This window comes from Dipodomys spectabilis, unplaced genomic scaffold (assembly GCF_019054845.1).
Source record: "Dipodomys spectabilis isolate Male_0828 unplaced genomic scaffold, ASM1905484v1 ptg000001l, whole genome shotgun sequence".
In the NCBI taxonomy this organism is placed as follows: Eukaryota; Metazoa; Chordata; class Mammalia; order Rodentia; family Heteromyidae; genus Dipodomys; species Dipodomys spectabilis.
Genome location: NW_024870678.1, coordinates 16045403 through 16073075, shown reverse-complemented (window position 1 = coordinate 16073075; position 27673 = coordinate 16045403). Strand labels below are relative to the sequence as shown.

Below are 27673 nucleotides of genomic sequence, written 5' to 3'. Positions count from 1 at the left end.
GTCAATAAAGAACATAAGTATGTAGAATAACTTACTCAGGGAGTAATTGGCTAGCCTAAAGGTTAGGTGTTTGTTTAGTTTACTCACTTTCTAAAAAGCCTTGGAATAATATAATAATCTACCCACTTAAATGATATGAGTGGAATGCTTAAAATAGGAAAAATCTCTCATTTTTTTATCTGACTACCAGCCCTTTAAAATTAGGTTCTTTTAGTGGCAAATTGATTCTTCATAAATCCTGTCATGTTAGATGAATTTATACCCTGTAGCAATTCAGCCTCAGAAAAATGTGTTTCTTCTTTAATTTCACCGGAAATAATCGATCATATTGAGAAATGAACTAGTCAATGCCATTGTTCTTAAAATATATCTCTTAAGAGTAAGGCATGTTGGAACATACTTGTAATCTCTACTGTCAGGGTGTTGTGGCAACAGGATCAAGACTAGCCTTGAATATAGCTAGTCTCTATCTCCAATATTTATGCATGTGTACATATATAATCTATGTATGTATATTATATATAATGTATGTATATAATCTATGTATATGATCTATATCCCTCAGTTTACATCTATCCATCCCATGGGAAAGATAGTCTCTTTATAGTCACTTATAAAACCATTTGTACATATCCTTAACTAATCTAATTTTGAGAAGACCCAAGGCAAAGTATAAACTGGTATTTACCTTTTAGTTATGATTACTTATTTCATTTTCACCATTCTTACATATCTCTCTCTCTCTCTATATATATATATATTTGTCTCTTGAAATTATTATATAGTATACTGGCATAGATAGATACCATCACATAACATCAACCAAGAAACACACTTCATTTGTATGTATGAGTTGTGGAATTTGTTCTTTTTATTAATTTTATTATCTACAGAATAGTTTTTATTGTGTTGAGTGATGAACTTCTTAATTTTCATTATAACCTTTAGAAAAAGGGAAATGTTCTGGTTTGCATTTTGCATTTGAGATTTTGAGAAACCCTACAACTTGCCCAAGGTTATAGTAGCTACAATCAGGTAGTAGTAGAATCCATGCTTTAACATAAGGTCTGTCTAAGTAGATGCAAACCACTCTACACTTCCTTCCCATCTTCCTTTGTGAGGATTCATCTCTATTCTTGACACAAGCTGGATGTGTGTGTGTGTGTGTGTGTGTTTGTGTGTGTATCCCTTCCCTATATTGTTAATATGAAGCACTTAGAATTTAAAGACATTTGAGCAGTGGAATTAATCTGTTTCCTCTGATTTCCACTTTGAAGTAAGCAGAGTTAGGATAACTTCTAATGGACACTATCATTGTTGAGGTGCCTGAAGTCAGAGAAGTGTCACGTCTTTCCTGGCCTGACCTACAGTGAGTCTGCCCCATTCTCTTCATTTTTCTATTTGAAATAAAAGAATGAGACACCAAAAAGTTAAGTGGCATCCAATGGTCATGTACCCAGAACAACAGTCTACGTCCTCTGATGATAGAATGGAGGCTTCCCAGTGGAAAGTAGAATTTGGAGACCGCGGCAAGAACATAGACAAAGCACTGACAGTTTAATGTTGTTTTGCTCCCTCAATTCTGTCTTTGTATCAAGAATTTTCTGGCCATCTGTTGCCATCAACAATGCCTTCTGTGATGAGTACAGGAGCTTTACCAGAAGTTGGTGAAGGAAATTTTTCTCCAAGTTAGGAAGGCTCCTAATTTGAATATTAAGTGATTCCATTTACTTAGGGGTCTATTAACATGACATGAGAATTGGAGTAAAAGCTAATATTATAGCTGTCATTATATATCTAACCTATAAGGCTTAAGTCATAATTTCTTTTTCCTCTGTATCAAAGATTTAGATTTACCATAAGCCTTCCAGGTCACATAATAATATTGTGCCACCATTGTTATGATCCTGGTGTCTGGAACATTTTTTTCAGCATTGCATTTGCAGGTATAGACCTTTCCAATAAGTGTTTGTTGAAAGAACAACAACAATGATAAACGTAGAAATATATGCAAAATTAACTAGGTTAATCTACTAAACTAGATGACACTAAGACAAAGGTGGTATTGGATACTATGTAAATGTTCTAAAACATGGAGCCTGACATAAATTTGTTTGTTAAAATTTGTTTCTCTTTGGCACCTAAGATTTAGTTGGAGATAGAATTTATTCATCATGAATAAATCCAGTAGTTGACATACTTATGTTGTGTGGATGAGAAAAGAACCACTAGAATAAGAAACGAGCACATCATTTAAAAATTTTATATCTTAGAAGAAGAAAGGTTTGTTAACTCCTTAAGCCAAGCAGTCCACATGAGAAATAGAGTTAGTAGAGAAAGGGTGTCCCAAAATAGGTGAGCAGAAGGCAGACTCATTGCAAATCTTCAGAAAGCAGTGATCTTGACAGGGCTGGAGAGCACATGGTGGACCGAGCAGCTGTGTATCCTCCTGTTACAGCAGGAAGGCTAAGTTAGGCCATGAGAATCTGTGCTGTACACTCAAAGATGCTTGTTCCTGTGCTGGGCAGGCTGGGTCCTCTGTGAGACCCTGGTGAGGTTTTCATCTAGGGTGACTCCAGTTCCCAAAAGAGATCCACAGACTGAGAAAACATGGAGAAGAAAAGGCTAAATGTTGAAGACACAGGAGGAACAGACATACAAGAAAAGATGCTCATTTTAAGCAATGGATGGGAAGTAGTAAGATCATTCAGGTAGGCCCATACAATCATAAGGAGAATTTTGTTGATGAAAATAAGAAACTAAACTGAATGAGTATCCCAGGATTACCCATAAGGTTGTCTTCATTGGTTCAGCTCAAGGTGGATTCAAAGCGCAAATACTGAGCAATGTTATACTATGAATGATATTGTATACAAGTTCTATAACTTAGCAGAATTCATTTTCTCAATTCATGTGTCTCAAAGCATACCGATTTCCACTAAAACAATAAATAAAACAAAGTGAACCAAACTTTAAAAACTATTAACAAATATATTTATTGTGGTGGCTTTCTCCCCTACTAGATAGGCCTTGCTAGAAAATAGTGTCCCTTTTAGTTCTGGGTGGACCATTAAGCAGGTAATAGGAGTTTTGTCCTCTCATTCAGAGAGAAAGGAAACACATGACTTTGCAAACATGGTATATTCTCCTCATTCTATCCTTTTGTTTTGTTTTGTTTATTAAAATCAGAGTTTCCTGTAGGAAGTACAATTTTGTTTTTGGAAGAAAGTTACAGGCATGTGTTTTAACAGACTTAGAGATTCCGATGGTAGTACAGGCTGAGCCACATAGTGCTGCCATAGATTGGAGGAGACCCGTTCCAGGTGATCACAACCTTTCACCAGTTTGGAAAGCACTACAGTCAACTCTATCTCTGTCATTTCTTCCACAATTTGTCTTCCACCAATCCCATACAGTATATTGAATTCTTGTACACACATTTGGGTTCCTTGCAGAAAAATACTGGATGAGGACCAAAAAAAAAAAAGTAACCTTAAAATAGTTGCTTCTGTGATGATAACTCTTTGGATTCCAAATGCCAGGCCCTATTTCTGAGCTATCTCCAGATCCGGACAATGCCACACTGTCCTTGGAACAATGTTTCTCTCTCCTGATCTCTTACTTGTTTTGAAGGGATACTGCAGCTTTGAATTCGCAAAATTTTAGCTTTTGCTTCTTAAAAATGATAGCTTGGAAAAATATTTTTTATAGGGAAGAGATGTTTTCTTCTCTAGATGTCATCATTATGTGGGTGATCACTTATAGCTTATTGATAATTATGTACAGAATTTCTTGTCTTTAAAGAATGTCTAGAAGCACATATGAAAGCCATTTGAAAGTATCCTTTCTTTTGAACTTTTGACTCTTTGTTGTTACTATGCTTGTATGAAGAATATAGCAACTATTTGGAAAGTTGTTTAGACAGAGCAGTAACTGATATGTTTTGTCCATTTGTGGTGCTAATGGCTAGAACACCTGTCCTGGGTATCTGGATGAATAGCAGCATTATGAGTCTACAATAATCTGATGGGACCCTCTAGTGCACAGTGCTGACGGATACCGATTTCTGTTGTTTGTCTTGGACTTTTCGTTTCTTCTGCTGCTGTTTGTCTTTGTTTTCTTGTTGCTCTGGGGTTTCTCTGCTAGATTCCAGGCCTTTGTTGTCAGGGATTGCTTCCTTACTATCTTCTTTATTCAATTTTTTTCTTTTTCTCTCTCTTCCTTTCTTCCCTGAAATGAAAGAACAACTCTTTGAAAAATCACATTCAGTGATGCTTTACTTGGTTGTCTGCATATCTTTTAAAATTATACAACTTTCTCCTAGGGTGCATTTGGCACCCATAGATTCCAGGTATCCACTCCTTACATTACTCATTCAACCACTTTGTGTGAAGTCCATGTGATATTCTCAGGAATCTAAGTCTGATGTGTGTTTGTAATGTATGAAGAAACTAATATATGATAAACTTTCCTAGTGAGTTCTATTTCTATAAATATTTAATCTGCTAGTAATTTATGCATTTTAAATGCAAAATTCAATGTTTACTTATGACTTAAAATACTAATGAAATTTTATCTGGCTCATATTTAAGTCATAATTTTGGATTCAAATTTTTCCCACATAGTGTTTACCTATGTGCAATCCATTAAGATGTGTACAGGTTATCAAATAGAAAAGAACTGGTTTGCATACAAATATGGAAATCATATTTCATGATGGATAGCAGGATAATTGAACTTTATTTTTTTATTTTATTTTATATTTTGTGCTGCTCCTGGGGCATGAATTCAGGGCCTAGGCTTTATCCCCGAGTTTTTCTATTCTCAAGGCTCTACTCCATTTCCACTTGTGACTTTTTTGGTGGTTAATAGGAAGTAAAAGTCTCACGACCTTCCTGCCTAGGCTGGCTTCAAACCGACAACCTCAGACCTCAGCTTCCTGAGTAGCTAGGATTATAGGTGTGAATTACCAGCTCCTGAAAACTGAATTCTATTTTAGCACAAATATTTGCTTGCTGAAAATAATTTTCATTGCAGTTTCTCTATATGTAGCATAGTTCAGTATAATTTATTATATCCCTTTGGTATAAACTACAAAGGTAAGGGTTTTGTTGGTGGCGGCAGATTGATGGTGATGGTGGTGGTGGTACTGGGGCTTGAACTCAGGGCTTTGCACTTACTGGGCAAGTAATTTACTACTTGAGCAATACCTGTGGCCTTTTTGTCTTTTTTTTTTTAGTAATTATTTCAGATAGGGATCTTGTATTCTTGCTGTTGCACTTCAATTCTACCTGTAATACCTGAGTAGCTCTCATCACAGGTATGGGCTACTACACCCAGCTTATTGAGACGGTATTTTACCTGGATGGTATTTTACCTGCAGCCCTCCTAATCTCTACCCTTTAAGTTGGTGGTATTTCAGGTATGCCCCACTAAATACAGCTGTTTTAAATCAGTGAAATAACCATTTCATGAATGTGTATTAGATTTCATACAGGCTCTTCACCTTACACTGGTTTTGTGATATAGGCTTAGTTCAGATTTCATACTGTAAGGTAATTTTACAGTTAAAATCAATTAATTATGATGGTTTTGATGTTTTGATATGGAAAACAAATAGTAGGCAACATGGAGTCAGGAAGAAGATCTAAATTTTATTCTGTTGAAATTCTGTTACAGAATTTGAAAGAAAGAGGGAATTTGATTAAGATACATGAGTTGAATACCAAATTGGATATATTGTTTTTCTTTCTAAATATTGAATTAATTAAATATTTTGTTATATAAACTAATTACCTATATAGTCGATACTTTCTGAGGGCACTATTTCAATAACGTTCATTCACATATAGCTTCCAAAGAGAAATTACTTATATTCAAATCAGTATCATAGTAAATGGAATATAAGAACCAACTAGGGACCAGATCTGAACATAGACCCTATGCTCTGAACCATGAAAAAAATTAAAAGTAGTCACTGTCTACAATAAGTCACTTTGGACAAAACATTTTGGAAAAATTATTTTCATGAGGGAACCAAAATATTTTCATATCCTGAAACAGGCTGCAAATATTGAATTTAGTGGTTTGGCTCTTCTTTCCTTGATCTCTGGTTACAGAATCCTAGGGAGTTGAATTATTAATATTGTATACATATCCTAGGCCAATATACTCTCCTTGGATTAATAATTTCATGCCACAACTAACTTTGTCATGAAACTATGTTTACGAAACCTTCCAATTACTTTATGAAAACTTGCCTTGTTGGGCTCAAAACACATCTCCAATATCAGAACCCTCAAAGAACAGTTAACCAAAAATAAGAATTAAGACCAGGGTGGGCAAATATGAAATTATTTGAGCTATGTAGCCATGAATAAAAATATTAGCATTAAATATTTTTTTTTTCTACTGAACTGTTCATCTATTGACTTGTCAGTTCCATGATTCTTTACATTTTAAAGAGTATTTTTCTCAGCCGGGCACCCGTGTCTCACGCCTGTAATCCTAGCTACTCAGGAGGCTGATATCTGGGGATCGTGGTTCAAAGCAGCCCAGGCAGGAAAGTCCGTGAAACTCTTTATCTCCAATAAACCACCAGAAAACTGGAAGTGGCGCTGTAGCTCAAGTGGTAGAGCGTTAGCCTTGAGCTGAAGAGCTGAGGGACAGCGCCCAGGCCCAGAGTTCAAGCCCCACAACCAACAACAACAACAACAACAACAACAACAACAACAACAACAAAAGTATTTTTCTCTTGATAACATTCCTATCGACAGAATCATGCTGGGTTTAGTGATTTGAAGAGCAGATTTGAATGTAGTAACTAAAAAAACTGAGGAACAGACTTGCCATCCTGACTATATAAGTTTAAACTGTTAGTGCTGCACAGACTGGGTTATATAAAAAAATTCAGATTTTCATAGAACGTGTTTGTGTTACCAAGGAAGATGGCTGCAAAGACTGGGTTATATAATAGTTCCATTTGGAGGAGCATTTTGGAGGTGTTCAAGTCTAAAAAAAATTGTCAATGAAAATCCTTCCAAAGTTCCATAAAACTTACTGACCCCAAGGAAAATGTTATTTTTATGGAAATCCTCCAGAAGTTCAGTGTTTGACATTGTTCTCTTGATGACTGTCCAACATCCTACAGCTGTGATTCAAACATAATGTCTCAGAAGCATATGAAATACATTGTCTCTTCCATGGTCACAGATTGATTTATATGTTTGTTAGCCACTTGTGACAACCTACTCAACTTGCATAGCATTTCTGTTTACTAGAAAAAACTGATACAATTATTTTTTAAAGACAGGCAGAGAATTTTTGGAAGTATAGTGAAACTCAGTATTAAAGCTTTATTACCAAGGAATATCTAGTCTGGGCGGTGAGTGGAAAGGGAGGCTTTGGTAAAGTAACAGGAAACTAGCACATTGTACATTGTTGCTGCCCAACCCAGGGCTATTGCACAATAGAAAAGTGGGATTATTATTTTTTTACAGGCCATGTGTTAGTGGTTGGAAAGGCTAACTACCCTTCTGTATAAATAATGTATTTTCCTCTTATCCAAGAAATAAAATAGAAGCACAGAAGAGTGGCTGCGGTCCATTAAAAATCATGTGCAGTTTGGGATACTTTTGTATTTTTTTAAAAAATTACAGCAGACTTCTTTTTCTATTCTTGTGGTGTGGTGACTTTTCACTGATGTGATTAATTGTTATTCTGTGACATTTATTTCTGTATTTCCCTTACAATTCTGCAATCTAAGCATTTCAGTTATGATAAACTGATGTGTGTGTGTGTGTGTGTGTGTGTGTGTGTGTGTGTGTGTGTTTTGCCACTCACTGAATGTGCATGCGCTTATGTGTGCACATGCACAAATGTGCCATAGCTTGGTTCAGGCTTCCGGAACAATGAGCAAAATGAACTCCTATTGTTTTAAATATGTTCAGTCTGGTATTTGGTTTATAGCGATAGTAAATGGAATAAAGCAGTCTTTGCAGAGCTGCCCTATGATGTAAAATGGAAGAACAGCCTCTTTTGGGCCAGAAAATGACTGTGTTTCAATGATAAACCTGTGGTCAAATACTTTGACCTTTGGGGAGTAGTTGTTATTTCTCAATATTAATTATATGATATTTCCAGTAAGAAAGCTCATTACAAGCCGGGTACCAGTGGCTCATCCCTGTAATCCCAGCTGGGATCTGAGGATCACAGTTCAAAGCCAGATGGGACAGAGAAGTCTGTGGGTCTCCCATCTCCAATTAATCACACAAAAAGCTGGATGTAGCTGTGGCTCAAATGTTAGAGCACTAGCTGTGAATGAAAGAAGCTTATGGATAGTGCCCAATCCCTGATTTCAAGCCTCAGGACCATCAGCACAGAAAGAAAGAGAGAGAGAGAGAGAGAGAGAGAGAGAGAGAGAGAGAGAGAGAGAGAGAAAGAAAGAAAGAAAGAAAGAAAGAAAGAAAGAAAGAAAGAAAGAAAGGAAGGAAGGAAGAAAGAAGGGAGGGAGGGAGGGAGGGAGGGAGGGAAGGAAGGAAGAAAGGAAGGAAGGAAGGAAGGAAGGGAAGAAAGAAGGAAGGAAAGAAAGAAAAGAAGGAAGGAAGGAAAGAAAGGAAGGAAAGAAAAAGAAAGAAGGAAGGAAGGAAGAAAGGAAAGAAGGAAGGAAGGAAGGAAGGAAGGAAAGAAAGGAAAGAGATGAAAAGAAAGGAAGAAAGAGAAAAAGAAAGGAAGAAAAGAAAGAAAGGAGGAAAGGAAAGAAAGAAGGAAAGGAAAGAAAGAAGGAAGGAAAGAAAAAAGAAGTAAAGAAAAAAAGAAGGAAAGAAAAGAAAGGAAAGAAAGGTAAGACGGAAAGAAAGGAAGAAAGGAAGGAAAGAAAGAAAATAAAAGAGAGAAAGAAAGAAAAAGGAAAGAAAGGAAAGAAAGAAAAAGAAGAAGAAGGAAGGAAAGGGAGAGAGAGAAAGAGAAAGAAAAAGGGAGAAAAAAGGAAAGAGAAAGAAAGAAAAGGAAATAAAGGAAAGGAAAGAAAGATCATTACTATTTGCTATTTGAAGAAGATACTTGAAGAACATGAGTACAGTATTATTTTACCACTGACTTATGTCAAACAGAAGACGAATGGAAACAAATATTTAGTCATTACATGATCATAAATTAAGCTCCTTCTCTACGCTAAAAATATGCTAAAACCTATCGTTATGAGCAAGACATGGAGATCAAGACAGTAATTATTGCCACATATTCTTGCGAAACTAATGACATGCACAAGATCCTTTTGGGAGCATGGGTGGTGGTGGGTAGGGAGGCTTTGAACACTCCAGGTGAGATGGTATTTGAGGTGAGCCAGAAGACTAAAAGTTTGCTACTGAGGGAATTGGTATGTAAATGGCATGAAGGCATGCAAGGACATGGTCACTTGGGGCAATGAAAGTAGACTTCCTCAGTATAATCAGAGTCTATAAATAGGACATTACTAAGAGAGGCTGGAAAGATACAGGGGACTCCATTACCATGTTGGGTATTTGGCCTGAGGACCAGTGATACTGAATGTGGTTGGCGAAGGGCAAGTATCAGAACCTGAGATCAGGGTAGAGTTTGGATGTTTTGGTGGACAAGTCTAGATGGACATTCTCAGCTATGACTTCATTTCTGCTTTTTTTTATTTTAAGAAATTGCTGGAACAAGAATCTATGCAGAAGTTTAGAGCGGGAAAGAGAACAGGATATTTAAAGAAGGACTACAAAGGTTTTGGAAGAAGAAGGATAAAACCAGAAGAAAAGAAAAAAGTAACGGAAAGGGTGAATATGAGTAAAGCATATTATATTCCTTGGGGGAAGTCACAATAAAGCCCCTTTCCTTTTTACAATTAATATACACTAATTAAAAAGAAAACACCTAACAAAGAACTTATAAAGAAAATACAATTATGGATGGCATTTATATTAATCCTTAGTTTTGGGAAGAACAACTAAAATTCTGTATACACAAACCTACATATGATTTAAGGCTTGGCTGAAAGCTAGTATCACCTAACTAAATGGATAACTGACATTTTTGGAACTGCAAGATTATTTTCTATGAATGCAAACATAAACTTCTATGAACAAGGTTCCAAGCATGAATGACTTTTTAAAATGCAGATTCTGAGGTCTTTCTTCTGGAGACAATGATTCATTAGTTTTGATGAGGATCCCAGGGAGCTGTAGTTAATCAGTTCACCCAGTGTGTTTTGATGTGTAGCCACATTCAAGAACTACATCTGTAGAGCAGTAGAGTACCCTGTTTTGTGGACATTCATTTGATTTATTTTTCCTAATGGTTATCAAATATGTTTCTAATTTACTATTCCTACTAATTTTTAAGGAAAGTTTTCTCATTAGATAAATTTAGAATAGGCACACAGATATGAAACTAAAATTAGTTGCAGATTGTCTTTTGAAAACCAGTTGAAATACAACTATGGAAAAGCCTAAACTTAAAAATAACAGAAGAAAATGGTCCTGAAATATCTTTTTGTGTTATATATTATATATTTAATTTCCAAGAGAAAATACAAGCCTTAGAATAGGTTTGCATTTTTATGGGGGATTGATAAATTAATTACTAATTAACTCTCTCCAAATAGTTGTACAAAGGGGATTCAGTGGAACATACCTATTAATATGTACAAGGCATCTTGATCCGTGTCACCCTGTTCTTCATTCTCCCCCCTCCAGATGATCCTTAACCATCTTCAAACCATTTAGTTTCATTTTAATGTATATACATTGAATATCACAACAGTATTCGCTCTCTACTCCTCTCTCAATTTACCAACCACTTCCCTTAGTCCCCACCCACCTTAGACAGGACATGTTTCAGTTTCTTGATATCCATTTTGTTAAAAGGTTACAATGGAATTTGGGCATGCTTTACGATTTCTTTAGAATCATGTTGAATTAATTATTTCTCTAGAACTTACTCATTGAGAATCACTTAAACATTAATACAGGTATCAGTAATTGTACTGAAACTTAGAAATAGTTTATTCCTGTCTTTAAAAGAGCTTCTTTGTGTAGTTTATATAATTGCCACTAAGGGGAGCCATTGAGCTTTCAGTGGTTCCATTTCCCATGACGAACTAGGTTGTAATTTTTCTCCCAGAGCTAAAATGTATCATATTGCACATTGAAAACAGTATGGCATTAACTCATGGCTATAATCAATTAAATAAATCATGCAGTTAAGATGTAAAGTTCAGTATCAAGTCTTTTCTCTGTTGTAAAAAGGCTTTTAATTGGAAACCCATGGATTTATATGTTCTAAAAAACCTGAACATGGTGTAAAAAAAGGGGTTAATCTAGTGATTTTAAATTCTAGAGTTGGATTTGGTTTTTATGTATAGAGGATAAGAATTCCAACGTTTGTTCTCTTCAATTAATGGGTCATTGGAGAAAAGTTGTAAAGGAGGGGAATTGCTACAGTACAACATTTTTTTATATATATAGCAATTATGATCTGTTGTGTAGATACATATTTAAAGGCCTTTGAACTGTGAGCTGTATAAACACAGGACAGCCTGACCCAGTGGGGAACAACACAGCTGAAAGTCATCAAGGCCAAGTTTCCTTCTACTATATTATTACCAAGTAGAATTGACTTGAGACATGGTTTCAAACCTCTTGCCCTTTTGTTTGTTTGTTTGAATAGAGTAGATGCACTTATTTCATTTGCTATAATTTAAATGAATACAGTCAAATCACAGATGTGTTCTTTTTGATAAGAAGACACATTTTTCGAAACTAAAATTTAAGGTTATCTGACTGACCTGAATTATTCGGCCAGTTTTTACGTGAATATATTGTTGCTTTTGTACTTAATTCCCAAGATGCCTCTCAAAATTAGTCAAAAATAAATTATTCAAAGACTAATCATTCCGCCTATTGACATATTCTATGACATACTGTTAGTTTGGGATATTGCATTGAGTGCCTTCCCCCTCACCCCCGACCATTTTTTTTTCCAAAGGAAGGTTTGATCATCAATATATATTAAGATTAAAATAGCATTTTTGTCACCAATTGAAAAGAAAAGCCAATTTAAGACGGGCCATCTGTTGGTACCATGTTGATTTGGGAATTCAGAAACAGGAAGATACTGATTGCAAGATGCATGTCAACTCAATGATGTGAAATCAGATAAAGCCAAAGCTGCTTTGTTATGTTTTCCAGGCAGGGTCTCTACCACTTGAGCAACACTTCCAGCCTTTTATTGCTTTAGTTCTTTTTCAGATAAAGTGTTGTAATTTTGCGAGGCTGGGTCTGGCCTGTGAGCCTCCTACACAAACCTCCATGAATCCTGGAATCATAGGCATGTACCATCACAGTTGGTCCCAACCCAAGCTTCTTTACTTGGCACTAAGTGTTCTTTCTTTCCTCTGTGACCCTTGCTTCCTTGCCTTCTTTGTTGGCCTTTCTCATCTTTTCCTGGTCAACCCTGAATTTCCCTACCATAATGTCAGCTGATCCCACATATCGGATGCATTTCTCTAGGGTGCAGTTTCTAGGATCCTTTTGCCCATTCTAAGACTTAGTGCTTATTTCTCTGTCTGTATCCTCCTTTCAAGGAAATCTCAATCTTCTAACCTCTTCCTAGTCTAAGTTATCAATGTTTCTCCTCTTTGTGTCCTCAGCTTCTTATTTTAATACTCAAGATGAAGATGACCCTGGTAGTCTGTCTTTTTTTTTTTTAAATCAATGATCACTGAAATGCAACATAGACTTCTGTATGCCAGGAATACTTCTGTGAAGCTTATTCCGAACATCTATTTTGCAGTTAAGGAAAATCAATGCTCTGAATCATGGCCCCCTTCCTGCCCTCATGGTCTGTGAATGCAAACAGGCCACCATGGGAGCTGGGAGGCTTGTTTTAGTTCCCACTCGAAGTTACAGAGTAGAGAAAGTGAGCAAGGACATTGTTCAGGTAGGATCTCTTATTTATTTATTTTTTTAAACAGAGGAATTTTATAAAAATTAAACATGTTATAAAAATAACATTTATTCAACCTCTTGAGATTTGAAATTCCTGGGCAGCAATTTTCTAATGATTCCAACAGAATTTTGGAATAGATTTTTTTTCCTGTTAGCATCATCACTGTTACCTACCATATGTCTATAAGGCTCAGTTTTGGTATTTCTGCTCCTTCAACATAGAGAGGCATAAAGTAAGTATAATTACTTACTGGTAATTATTACTGGTAATTAATTATTGGTAATTACTTACTGGTTTTCTAAGACTCTCAGTGGAAACATGAGAATATAGGTGGTACTGTACTATATATGGATTCATATCCAGTAGGCACATGTATATGTCTGTGTTAGTATATAATTATCAATATAAAAAGTACCAGATAGGTTTATATTTTGTTATAAGTAATTTTAAAACAGAGAAAATCACTTGGATTTTTATTTTTAAAATTCCTACTGAGTTTTGAGTACTATCTCAGGGTAAATAATTTCATCTTCTAGCAAATACCATAAATAGCAATAATTTCATTTTTTAAAACCTGTGTTTTCATAGTCTTTTTCTATGTGCAATGCTTTTATTTAAACAGATTTCTCCTTTTGTATAATTAATTTTGTTAGCTATTCAGGATTCAAAATCTGAAATTTTGAATTTTGGTTCTGTGTCCTGAAAAAGTTCCTGTGACTTTTGTACTAAGATAACTCCATCACGCTCATTGCTTCTGTACAGAATTGAAGCCTGGAATTCTTGCCAGCACATAAGAGAGACATTAGCTAGAGTTCAAAAGGAGCTTTTTAAAGATATTGGATCTTGCATAGTAGGATGTCTTCCTGTTGCAAATCATCAGTATCAAAAGAACAATTAAGTACAGACTGGGAAAGATATCCAAAGATATTTTTAACTAGCAGCAATATTTACAATACATGCATGTAAAAGTGAAATGTATTTTGCTGTATAGGATTTTGAATAACATAGGATATGACAAATCCATGAAAAATAATATTTAAAAGTTAGTATTCTTCTTTATAAGGGCTTATTTCTTTTGGTTAGAGATTCAATTGAAATAAGTAATTTCAGTATTTCTTTTTTTTTTAATGTAAAAGCTCTTAACTTTGAAATCTTATCCACTACATTAGGGTAGATCACAAAATTCTTGGACACGGACTCAAACACATTGCATGTTGAAAATTTCTTGATCTAAGCATGTTTACATGACGCATTTTGAACTAGACCATGGGTCTTAGGCAATTGTATATATTGGATAATTATCTAAATTTATTCTGATTTTCACTTGATGTCAAAGAGTATTTGAATCTAGTCAGATTTTACTCATTCTGTGTGCCATGAAATTCATGATTAATTCATGAAATGAATTTTATCATTCCCTAAAGATGATCTTTCAGAGAACATGTTGTTCATTTCATATACTATTTGTAAACTATTACAAGAACATTTTTTGTTTGTTTTTTTAATTATCTTTGGAAGTTTAGATGGAGTAGCTCAGCTCTAACATTTCAAAGATCATGAAAACCATGCTTGGTAACATTGTCACATTTCTATCCACATTTCAGTTTGGATCTGACCTTCACAAAACATTAATAACTGTCTCCAAAATGAATTGATGTGTTTATTCTTTGTGTGTGTGTGTGTGTGTGTGTGTGTGTGTGTGTGTGTGCGTGCGTGTGCGTGTGTGTGTGTGTGTGTGTGTGTGTGTGTGTGTGCCATTCCTAGGGGTTGAACTCAGGCCTAGGTGTTATCCCTTCTTTTGCTCAAGGCTGGCACTCTACCACTTGAGCTACAGCACCACTTACAGCTTTTTTTGTTTGTTGGAGACAAGAATCTCAGAGACTTTCCTCTCTCAGCTGGCTTTAAACTGCAATCCTCAGATCTCAGCCTCCTGAATTAGCTAGGATCATAGACATGAGCCACTGGTGCCTAGTTTGTTCATCTCTTCTAACAGGTACTCTACAAAGTTTCCCGTCTTACTTCCCACCTACTGGTGCCCCCTGCTGCTTATTCCTTATATCTCTGTGCCAAATACAGTTGGCCCTCAGTATTTGGGAGGGATTGGACATAGGAACCAAATCTGTGACTGTTTCAGTCCTTAATATAAAATGATGTAGAATTTCTGTATAACCTATGCACAGTCTCCCCTATACTTTTAATCATTTCAGAATAACTGATATTTCTTTAAGTATATGTCACATATATAGTTGTTTTCCACTGTTGTTTAAGCAATAATGACAAGAAAATTAGTACATGTTCAATGAAGACTTAATTTTTCCCCCAAATATTTTCAATCTGACATTAGCTGAATTCCTGGTTATAGAACCATGGATCAGACAGATGACAACATATTTTTCATTTTAGAAAATTCAGAAATTTAAATTTAATGAAAAAACAGTGAAGCAACCTCTTTGGAGATTACTACCCCACACATAGCTTCACTTATGTATTCTCCTACAAAATCATTTACAGCCAGAACACACATCTTTCAGAGCACATATCCAGTGGTTGGCTCTACCAATTCCTTTTCAAAATGTTTCATTCAACCTAATAATGTACTGTTTTGTGCCAATCTAAAATGAATGTTGCTAGTCAACAGTTAAGTTGAAAGTCATGCCTATAATAAAGATTACTTTGAAGATAAAATTTTCAAAAGAATTTTTCTTTGGGAGTTATATCTTCTTGCTCTAAATCTTTCAGTTGACTGTTATGCTCCAGAAACACTTATTAAAGTAACACAACTTTTAAAGTTTAAATTGATTGGTTTCTCTAATTCATTTAGCTCAGAAATTCAGAAACAACAGTTACATGTATATTTGATTTTGAAGCTTCCTAATATGTATTGAGGTTTCCTGTCTTTACATATTCCTATCATAAAGGAACATACTGAGAGTTTTCATGTTTAGAACAAAAAATGGCACTTGATTTTTCCAACTTTCCCTTAGGTATGTAGTCTCATGGTTCATACTTTCATGCTTGAAATAGATGTTCTAGAATGGCTTTGTGATAAATAGCCACCAAAAGCTTTTTTCTTTTCTTTCTTTCTTCCTTTTTTTTTTTTTGGTTGTTTTTTTTTGGAAGAGAATCACTAAGCCAAGACCATTGTCCTCATCTTTGATGAAATATAGCTTTCCAATTAGCAGGAAAGGTCTTCATTTCAAAAGGCTGAACAGAATGCTACTAGAAAATTCATCCCAGCTGGGTAAATTGAAGAATTGAAAGAATTCCAATGAAAGAATATTCACTGGGCATTTATTACTTGATTTTCATTTGGATAAATTTCCACTAGCTCCAAGAATTTGTCTTAGAGTTTTGTTCTTCTGAGACAAAACCAAAAAGTGTTGATAGCCATGTTTGACTCTGCTGTACTTCTTTACCCAAATTGCTTCCTCTGCTCTGTTGGATTGACAGGAGGGGATGGCCTTATACTTGCTGACATGTTTGCAGATTGATTGTACTAGAAATCTTCATACTATTCTACTGTTTCACCAGTTTTTGGACTAGTAGACTCTTCTATTTCTCATTCTATCACAGCCTGTCTCTCATTGAAATGTTTTACTGTCCTATAAAAAAATATATTACTGTAACCCAGAGTTGTATCACAGAAGAAAAAGAAGCTATACATTCTCTTTTCAAATATACCATTCCGTGATATTTCAGCTAGATATTATATACTTTTATAGTTGTCACTTGTAATGTTTTCAGCTATTTATTGACTCCATAAAGCTAATTTTTAAATTGTACTTTCAAATACATTCTTAAGTGATTTTATTTCATCCATTTTGTTCCTTTCTCATTACTGTATACCATTTCAAATTGTTGATATAACTAGTTAGAAAAACACAAATGAACTGGGTTTATAGTTCAGTGGGACAGCACATGTTTAAGACCCTGGGTTTAATCTCAAGCATTACAAAAGCCAAGACATAAAAAAAACTTCATTCTGACTTTACTGTGTTGAAGTTGTGATAAATTAATTTTATCCCTAATGGAAATGAGATAATAAGGAGCATATTTTTCCTACTACAGGTAGAAGGTTGTGTCTATCAGTTTTTTCCTATTTTATGATCTAGGGCAAGCATGTGTTTTTAATTGGAAGCACTTTCCATATGCATTTTCACAACAAGCAAGAAGCTCCTTGTAATCAAGAGTAGTTGTATTTATTTGAGTAGAACACAAGTGATTCAATGTCTTGACAATATTTCAGCATTTGAGCATTTGCTGACTTAGACATATATTCCCTATAATTAAGCTAGATTAGATTTTACTGTATCTAATTTACAGCTTTCCACTGTCGCTTGTCTGTTACTGTAGTAGGTGTGTTAGGGTAGGGAAGGATTGGAAGATTGGATACACGTACAAGAAATATATAAACATATGTACATATGCATGCATATTAGAATATATATCTATGTACATTTTTATTTATAGGTCCTTTCCACCACAGATGGGGGAAGTTGTAATTTTTTGGGTGGATTTTAAAATAAGAATTCCAAGACAGCTGGTTTTTCTATTTAAATTTTAATAATTCTTAAAGGAGATATACTCTTTAAGATTTTTTTCAAGCCCTTGAAGCTTTAAATTAAGAGATATGTCTAGGTTTTATGACTCTTTTAACTTTTTCTAGTAAGTACATTTTCAATTTATTTAATTAGAATGTACTTTCCCTACCACTTTCTAAACAAACTGTCAATATATGGTGAAAATTGAGCAGTATTTGCCAAGGATAAATAAACATCTAGCTAATGTAACAAAATCAAGAATCACTTCCATGCTTCAGACACTCAGTCTTTTATATTTATTTATTTCTTTGTTTATGCCAGTCCTGAACTTGAACTCAGGGCCTGGGCACTGTCCCTATGCTTTTCTTGCTCAAAGCCAGCAGTTTACCACTTGACTCATACCTCCACTTCTGGTTTTTTATTTTTGATTGTTAATTGCAGATTACAGTCTCACAGATTTTTCCTTTCCCATATTAACTTTGAACTACTATCCTCAGATCTCAGCTCCTTAAGTAGTTAGGATGACAGACAAGAGCCACCAATGCCCAGAGATCCTCAGCCTTTTATCTGTGGTCTCTATCTCCCAAGGGCAGTATTATCATTAGTAACTCAGTATCCTACCCTTTCTTTGTTAGACTGGTATGTTTTCTCCTGTTGCTTTGATTTGTGTTCTCCTTGTATCATAAAACATAGCTACTGGATTTTGATGTATTCTTTTGCTTTGTGGTGGGCTAAGGTGATACTGTTTTGTTTTTATTTTTTATAATATTAGGATTAATCAGTGTTGTAACAACTGTAAACATGATAACATTAATTTTGATTCACTTGTTCAAATGCTGCAAAGGTAAACATGATTCACAGGTCAAGATATTTGGGACTAGGGTGCAATAGGTAGTACTGGGAACTTTGTGATCCATTCACATAGTTTTGTGCACAAAGTGAAGCAGATGAAGTACATATTCCTAGTTCCTTGGTAAATACTGCTCCAAGAAAGAAATGGGGCAATTTCACTTTTTTTGTTGTTTTGTTTTGTCATGAGCCTTCACATAATAGCTACTCAATAGGTAACTTATTGACTGTGTTAGAGGAAAAAGATAAATAATATTCCTTGATTTCACAGCCATAACTCTGTTTGAGAGAGAGCTATGGAAGAGCAGGTACAAAGATAGATGCTTGTGGAATTAGTCTTCCTATAGGCAAGCCTGTTATGCTTACCCACAGTTCGTTTTAATAAGCCTCATTTTGCTATGGAGTACTCAGCATTACAGTTCGTTTACTGGCTTCCAGTAGCTTCCTCCTTCCCTGCTCCCTGCCCCTGACATCATAGTTCCAATGGAAATCATTTTGACCTGTCAAGCTCTCATAACTTATTTTTAAGAACAAATCAATGCTGAACAACAATGATGACGGAGAGTAGCTCTAAGAAAAGGTCATAAAAAACACCTAGATATAGGACAAAGGGAGAACTAATTGAGACCCTAGTCATTAACACACAGAGACCAAAGGAAGCTATTCATAGAAATGGTGGACACATGATCATCTATGGTCACATGATCATCTAAAATACTCTTCTATGACATGAACTACAAGCAGAGGAAACAAGAGACATTTTTAGTTGCCATCATTGCTACTTTTGTTTTCCTTTTGTCTTGTTTGTTAGTTTGTATGTATTTGGGAAGGTAAGGTGGAACACAGGTAAACAATGGTGTTCCTCACTAGACACTATGTGGAAATTGAACTGTCTTATGGGTGGGATGGGAGGGAAAGACTGTGGAAGGAGAGACATGGTTCAAAAAGAATTGAATTCACTACTCATCACCTGATTCCTGTAACTGTAACCCCTCTGTATAACAACTATACAAAAACCATTTCTAGAAAAGGAAGAAAAAAGCTACAAAAAACTAGACACTATGTTGAAAATGAACTATACATCTTGGGGAAGAGGAAGAGGGGGGTCAGGAGAGGAAAAAACAACACGGGGAAAATGAGGAAAGCAGTAACACGGTTCAAAAAGAAATGTACTCATTACCTGACTTACAAAACTCAAACCTGTCTGTATATCACCTTTACAATAAAGACTATTATTATTATTTTTTTTAAAAACGAAGACTTATATCAGCCATATTACAACAGAGGTGACAGGGGATTCTATTGTTTCATATTCTGACAAGAAAATTAAATGTGAGAGAATTTTTAAGGATTTGAAGGCTCTGAAGATTGCTTGAGTCTGGGAGTGTAGGTCCTACTCCACACATCCCAGCCCAAAGCTGGGAAACAGTGGTCTAATAAAATGTTTTTGGCCTTAGAGAAAAAGTTGGTCAGGAAGAAAAACAGCAAAATGCAGGAGGAAAGGAAGTAATTTTAGATGACTGCGAATAGTTGAAAGATTCAGAAAGAACTTTCCCTTTCTTAAACTGTCTTCCATAACAGGCATAAATGATACTTTATCTGGTGGGGTTGGGAATGCAGTCTTCTTTTAAACACATGACATATCCTGCTCATCTTGCCCAATCTTGGGGCTTTTGTATGCTCTTTTGAAGTGGCCTGACATTGTTTCAGAAGTCTCACTCTCCCTTGAGTTTTGAATGACTGTGGCTTTTGTTGTAATCCATTGAATTTTGCTTTTAGTGGAATGCCACCAATATTCATTGGTAATATGATGAAACTTCCTCTTAAAAGGGTGTAACAAGGGCAGTGGATGGCATGTGTAATGGCACAGCTAATAAGGAGAGAAAATCCTGGGAAAGAATTAAGTATGTGAGCCCACAATGAAGGAAAAACATGACAATTCCTGAAGGGATTAAATCTTTTTACTCATTTTCCCAAAATGAATATTCATTGTTTCACAGAAATATTTGAGATCAAATAATAATGCTGAAAATGAGAAAGACAGAAGAAATAGAAAAATCAATAAAGGTTTTTTTTTTTAAAAAAAATAATCATTGTTGTTGTGTGAACAGCCTCCCTGTGGGTTTTAAGATTTTTGTAAGGTAGAAAAGGGAATCTTAATCAGTGGCTATGTCTAAACCCTTCTTTTTTTTGCTAGAGAAGTAAAATGTGGTGTTCAAGAGGATATTAAAATATTATGAAGTAAAAACGTTGAAGAAAAGCAAGAAGTCAGACTCGCTGGCTTATTCTTTTGCTGTGCTGGGTTAGAAGAAAGCAGGAAGACTCTTTTCTTCCCCATACACCTTGGTCACCCTTCATCAACACAGTTTTTAGAAGCTACCACGGTTGTGAGGACATAAGCACCATATGTTTCCTAAGCAGATTTTGCTGAGCATGAACAGGTCTGGGCTGTGGGTATGTGAATCTGTTTTTTAACAAACTAACAACAATATCAACTGAACTCTAAATATCAGCAGGTATTTCAGACATCACCAAATGATCTCATGTAGCATATGCACAACTGATTGCTATAATTGTTAAGTACTTACAATCTTTATGTCTGTTAAACTATCTGGCATTTTATTTATTGCTATGTTTATATATTTTACTATCCATATTCATTAGGTATTGAAAATCACCCCCTACATACATCCTTCAAGGTACATTTCAGAGGTTGATTATGCATGAAGCCTTTGCTGATAAAGTAGATAAAGTAGAGCTAAATTTTATCTTGGACTTTGGAGTCAGAAAGATCTTAGTCTGAATTTTTTTCCAAACCATTCAATCATTGTCTAACCTTGGGGGATATTGCTTTAACTCCAGCCTTTATTCCTTAAAGTATGTACTTGAAAAAAAACCAGAGACATTAAGCTTTCAAAATCTAAATTAGGTACCAGGAGATGTGCATTTTAAACTTAGCTATTATTAATCAGCAATGTGACCTTGAATAAAGCACTTTCAGTACTTTATAAATGGTCACCTGATTTTTAAAGTACAGCTGGTTAATGTGGTTTATCCCTGACATGCTCACTATTTGAGTTAGGTGTGGGGAACAAATCATACATAAGTACTAGCAAATGGATCTAAATTATAAAACTAAATTATCTAGATTAGTACTTAATAATAATGGTCTCTGTGGAACAACAGAAACAAAGCTTCGTGAATCATCACCTTGGAATATACATCAATCTTAATTGAAGACTTATTAAATCTCATGTGCATCTAAATTCTTTAAGACTTTTGGTGAAAGTTATCAACCTGCTCAGGTCCACATACCTCAGTACAATTATGAACATTTTTCTTTTTGCCTCTTTATTAAGTATGTCATCGTTCCTCATCCTCATTTAGTTCAGGCATCTCTAGATGAACCACACTTAGGTGATGTTTTTGTGGGTCCCTGTGTGCCTCCAGCTTTCTCCCACCTTGCTGTTAGGTTGCAATATGATAGGACACAAGGCTGGAATCTAGCCCCTGTTTGTCTCTAGTTTTTAAATCTCCCTGCTGTTCTACTCCCAAAGTTCTCAGCCAGAAATAGAGGGCTTTTAAGAGTCTACCTGAGGTCTTTTTTTTTTTTTAATTTGGTCAGTGGTAGGGCTTAAACTCTGCGCCTAGGCACTGTCCCTTAGCTCTTCAGCTGAGGGGGAGCACTCTACCACTTGAGCCACAGCACCACTTCTGGCTTCCGGTGTTTAATTGGAAATAAGAGTCTCATGGACGTTCCTGCCCTGGGTAGTTTGAATGTCAAACCTCAGATCTCAGCTTCCTGAGTAGCTGGTGGTGTGAGCCACCAGCGCCCTGCCTGAGGTCTATTTTGCGGAGCATCACCTTGTACTCTGTCTTGCTTTTGCTTTAGTCACCCTCTATATCAATATTATTTGATCCCAAATGTTCTTTTTTTCTCTTTTGCCTTAGTAGATCCTGGAAAGTTCTTTTCCCTTTCCATAGCTGGCAAAATTCTACTTGACCACTTTCCCTCCTTTGTCTGAAAAGGAAATGTTCACATAGTCTGATTTTACTTGCTCACAGCCAACTCTCCCATGAAATTACTTTAAACTTCCAAATGAGTCTCGTACATATTTGCATAGATTTATTTTTATTTCCACTTCTAGTCTTCAGCACAGTTCCTGGAATATAGTAGCTGCACTAGGCCTAGTATGTAGAAGCTACCTATAATACATACAAATCAAAAGAAAAAATGAATAGAAAAAGACTCCAATAACAATTCCACTCACAAAACCAAATTTTCTGATGGTACAAGTCATTTTATGGGATTCACTTTGTTGTTGTTGCTGTTATTTAGATTGATCTTTGTTAGTGTCTCCATGATTAAAGTAATCTGTGATTTTGGTAATTATATCATGCAGTAAATAAAACTATTCTATGTGACTCAAGGTGTCGTTGTATCCATGACACTAGCTGGGAGCAAAGGGGATCCAAGACTTCTCTCAGTTGCCATCAGATTTAGCTTCCAATTTTTAGACTTCAGTTTGACTTCTATTTAGTATGCGGAGCACAATCATGCATGAGTTAGGGATGGAAGACTTAGTCACATTTTTTTCCTACGCTATGTTTATGAAAAGGATTGACTTTCCTTTTGAAGTTATAAAAGATAATGAGGAAACACAGAGTCACAAAAAAGCTCGGAAATAAATCTTAGCTGAATCCATCAACAGTTGTCATGGAGGAAGTTACTACAGTGAAAGTCCATTTCACAAAAATGAGCAATGCCACTTGATGATTTTCCTGGGCTTAGTGAACATTTACCCCAGCGTCTGTAAACTCAAATTTCTAAGATGCATGAACTCTTTTTCTGAAATGTTTTTATAGTAGGCAGGATAATAGCCATCCCCTGCGCCAATCTTATGTTCTATTTTCTGAAACCCTTGCATATGTTACTTCATGTGACAAAAGGAATTAAAGTTGCTAATGGCTGACCTTGGAATGGGGAGACCATCTAGAACTACCCAGGTTGGTTCTTTAATTGCATGAGTCTTTAAAGTGGAAGGAAGAGGTAGTCCAGTGAGATGCCAAATGAAAAGGATTCAACCTGCCATTTTTAGCTTTGAAGATGAAGGAAGTAGCCCAGGATTGGAAGCAGTTTCTGAATGGAAAAGGCAAGAAAATAGGTTCTCCCTCAGAGGTTCCTGAAGGAGTATGGCCTTGCTGACATCGTAATTTTAGCCTTTTGAACTATAAGATAATAAACTTGTGTTAAGGCACTAAAGTTTTGGTAATTTATGACTGCAACAGAATATTAATACGTCGGTTTCCCTATGCAAAGGAGTTCTTATGACCACGGATCCACTATTCCAATGTTCAAGAGAAAACCGAATGAAATAATGTTGTTTTCTACATAGACTACAAAAACAGAAGAGCTTTAGTTTTTTTGGTTCTTTCTTCAAACTCTGTCTCAGCAAATTTGGAGAAAAAAAATGAATTTACTGATGGCTGGTGGCAAAATGATAAATAAAAGGCAGCTGAGTGTCAGGAAAAAAGTACATGTGTAATCTCAAATATTGTAATTCCCTAGAACGCCAAAACCGAGTTCAGCAAAATAAAACACCAGGAAGCATATCCTTGAAAGGGATGGGGGGGGGGGTCAAAGGAGAAGATGGAGAAGAATAAAGAGGAGAAGTGGGGAATGCAGCAAGAATCCAAAGCATATATCACAAATTGATGTCAAGCAAGAGAAGGGACCTGTATGGTAGATGGGTGAAAATGAAGGAATGTGAAAACAGAGATTGCTAAGAATTACACGATGCCTTCCTCTGTCACCCATCGCAACACGGTAATGGAACTTGGAAACTATTTCCATGTTTTTACCACTCTCAGTGTCTATCCCAGTTCTTCCTATCAGAACCTCCTGAGTTAGTTTTGGCTTTTCCAGAACATACATACATTTATTTATTTATTTATTCATTTAAAGCTGATGAAGGCTTTTGAGCTAATCAAAAGTCAACATGGGATGCTGCATTAGATCAGACCTGCATGCTTAGTCTGCCTTCCTAGAAAGAATCAAGAAGAGTTACATTGAAAAGACACATGCTCCTTTTTCAGCAACATTTTCATACTTTTGGAGTATGATATAGGAAAATGTAGTTAGGATATAAAGGCATATGTGTATTTCAAATATCCATGTATTTTGATTTCACTTATAAAAAGTACATTCTAAGGTTATAAATTTGTATTATGTCAACGCTTAGCTTGAAAACTGACATTCAATTCAATTCTCACTTAATTTAATTCAATTTAATTCTCCATGCTTAGAGCATGGAGAAACCTTTCATTTGTTAAATTCCCAATTATTTGAGAAATTTCTTTGAGGAAGTATTTAAAACTGTTCTGTTTGAAATTTAATCTTTGTACTTCTATTTTTGTGATTATGAAAAATAGCACTCTTATTGGGGCTGCTTTAAGATATATGTTCTACTAATTTAGCAATTCAAAAGCTTGTGCATGGTACTTAGATGATCTCAAGGAATTATCTGTGATATTATTAGTTGTTGTCCAGCTCAAATAAAATAAAATGTTCCATGTCAACTGGAATATATGATCTTCTATTTTAAAATCCACATAATGAAATATAGTTAATATTTTAATATTTTAATTCCTGACAATTAGTCTTCTACTCCTAGGATGCACAGCCCAAGACTTATAGCCATGTGTAACTATAAATGCTAGCGAGTACTTACTTCATACTAATTTCTGAAATAAAAATTAAATAAAAGCAAAATTGTGTGTTTCATAGATTAAGAAACTAATACTAATATGGGCTGGGAAGGTGGCTCAGTGGTAGAGTGCTTGCCTTGCATGCATGAGGCCCTGGGTTCGATTCCTCAGCACCACATAAGCAAAAAGAAAAAAAGCCGGAAGTGGCGCTGTGACTCAGGTGGTAGAGCGCTAGCCTTGAGAGGAAGAGCTGAGGGACAGAGCCCAGGCCCAGAGTTCAGACCTCACGACTGGACCCAAAAAACAGAAACAAAACAAAAACAAGAAAACTAATACTAATGTGATAAAAAATGTTTCACTATTCTTGTCTCAAAAAAAAAAAAAAACCCTCAACAAAACTCCAATAACAAAAACAAACTTTAAGCCCACGCTTTGGCTCTGTCTGATTCCCTTCTCTGGATAGCATTTATAGTTGACTTTTGAGGAAAAGCAAACACATGTGTAAAAAAAAAAGTTTGGCTTCTTGCAAGTACTTTCCTTCCTTGTCTTTTAATTATTTTATTTAAGCTATAAAAAAAAAGAGCAAGTAGACACAAATCTTTTCTATTGGCTTTTTAAATACTTCAATTCTTGTTTCATCATTTTAGTTTTTCTTATGCTTCTGCTAGTCATGCCTGCATTTATTTTATGAATTACTATATACTTTATCACAAATTTTAATAGAGTTAACTTCTTGTGAACAGTATTTATTACTTGCATGAATATTTATTCTATATTATAATTACATCCATGTTATCTTTCTGACAGGGCCCTAGCCTCTGCTGTGTCAGGGTCAAATCCACAGCTCCTGCCCAGTTTTATCACCAACTGGGTTCAAAGCAGAGGAAAAACTACACAGCTGACAGTTCCCAGATGAACCTGCCGCTTCTGTACAGCTGAGATACAGCACGGCTCCTAGTGAGCTTTTGGTATTATTTGTCAGCTCAAGAGGCTGGGAAATCTTATTTGTATTATCTAAGGTTTTTTTTTTTGTTTGTTTTTTGTCTCATTGGCTTGTTCCCATGAATTGGGCAACATTTTATAGTTTTGATGATCTGTTGAACATTTGTTATTCTTTTAAATTCCCAGGGAATGAGCAAAATACCCAATGGGGAGACTGATATGAGCAATAGACTCAGCCATTGCTTTCATCAGTGAAGAACGCAGAAGGCAAGCCATCACTGGGTCAGTATTCTGGGTCAAGTTTAAGAAAATTTTTGGCTTAGAGTGTAAGGTTTGGCTATCTTAGTGAGGCATGGGGAGAAACAGGTAGTGTATCTTGAAAAGAAAATAATCACAAGGAATGATGTCCAAACAATCTTCAGTATTGTGCTACAGATTTCACCTGAGCTGAATGAAACAGAACTTTGAATATACAAATCCTAGAGTTGAATATTTGTTCTATAAACTGTACCTTGAGCTTTTTCATTATGTGCATGTCTGAATTCTGTTCGTTTCTCCTAAGTTATCTTTGGTTACTACCTAAGAAGAAATGGTCTTTTTTCTTTTTTTAATGATGTTAATCGAAATGAAGTCCAAGAAATTGAAACAAGAGGGTTTTTTTTTTTAATTTTACTTTTTGTGTTTTTTGGAGTTTGTTTCCCCCTTTTGTCACTGTTTTTCATTTCTGTAAATTTTATCTTGTATATAAGTTTATCTGATTTGAGGAGGGGAAGAGAGAGGACAGCAATGGTTGGACCATGGATGAACAAATGCAGCAGTGATACTAAACGCTATGCTGAAAATGGTATAGAACTTGTGGTGGTGGAGGGTCGGGAGGGTCAAAACTGGGAGAAAATGAGGGAAGGGGTGACACTGTTAAAAAAGAAATGGCATTCATTACCTATCTTATGTAACTGAAAGCCCTCTATCTATCACCTTTACAATAAAAATAAATTTAAAAAAGAGAAATTCCTAGACATTAAAACCTACTGAGTTTATTTTTTACATGGGTTTGAATGTATCAAAAATAGCCATGAAAAATACCTGACACACAATTGGGTTTTTATGACCCAAACAAGTCAATATCAAGGAGTATTTTAGGTCTCTTCATAGACTAGGAAATCATAGGTTCCTTGATGTTAGCATTCTAACCCACTGCTAACCTGCCCCCTCCCAACACCCCTTTGTTAGAGGCTTGTTCTCACTTCCTTTTCTACGGAGTCATTGCTTCCTCCCCCACTCTCAGGCTGACTTCATCAGCCCTGGAAATGAATGATCTTCCACTTAATTTTACCCCGTGCAGTCTGGACAACCTCAGGTTTGGTGAGGTCCTCTTGGGTGGTTTTGTTCATTTCAGAACATTAAAGCATCTCATAAATCTATATTTATTATATTGGTGAGTGGCCTACTGTAATTAAATATGAAATGTGGAAGATGATGTTAAGGTAAAATTGGGGTCACCAACCTCTTTGTATAGTGGTTTCATGGCTGCAAAATTATTCTGGAATTTCCTTCGGTCTTTATGTCTGGGATCTGTTTAACATTACAGAGCATCAAAATAGCATATCATTTTCAGATGGGCACTTTGTAAATGTTTTCATATAATAGTGATGAGTTTTGGTGAT

At 35.5% G+C, this 27673-nt stretch overlaps 1 protein-coding gene across 1 annotated transcript in view; it reads right to left on the bottom strand.

Annotated features, from left to right (window-relative positions):
- Positions 1-3011: 3011 nt before the first annotated feature.
- Rspo3 (R-spondin 3) overlaps positions 3012-27673 on the bottom strand; it is an 81012-nt gene continuing 56350 nt past the window's right edge. Inside the window, exon 5 of the mRNA XM_042693397.1 lies at positions 3012-4230. Within this exon, the coding sequence (XP_042549331.1) occupies positions 4037-4230 (194 nt within the window). The 3' untranslated portion in view covers positions 3012-4036. The remainder of the gene's footprint in view (positions 4231-27673) is intronic.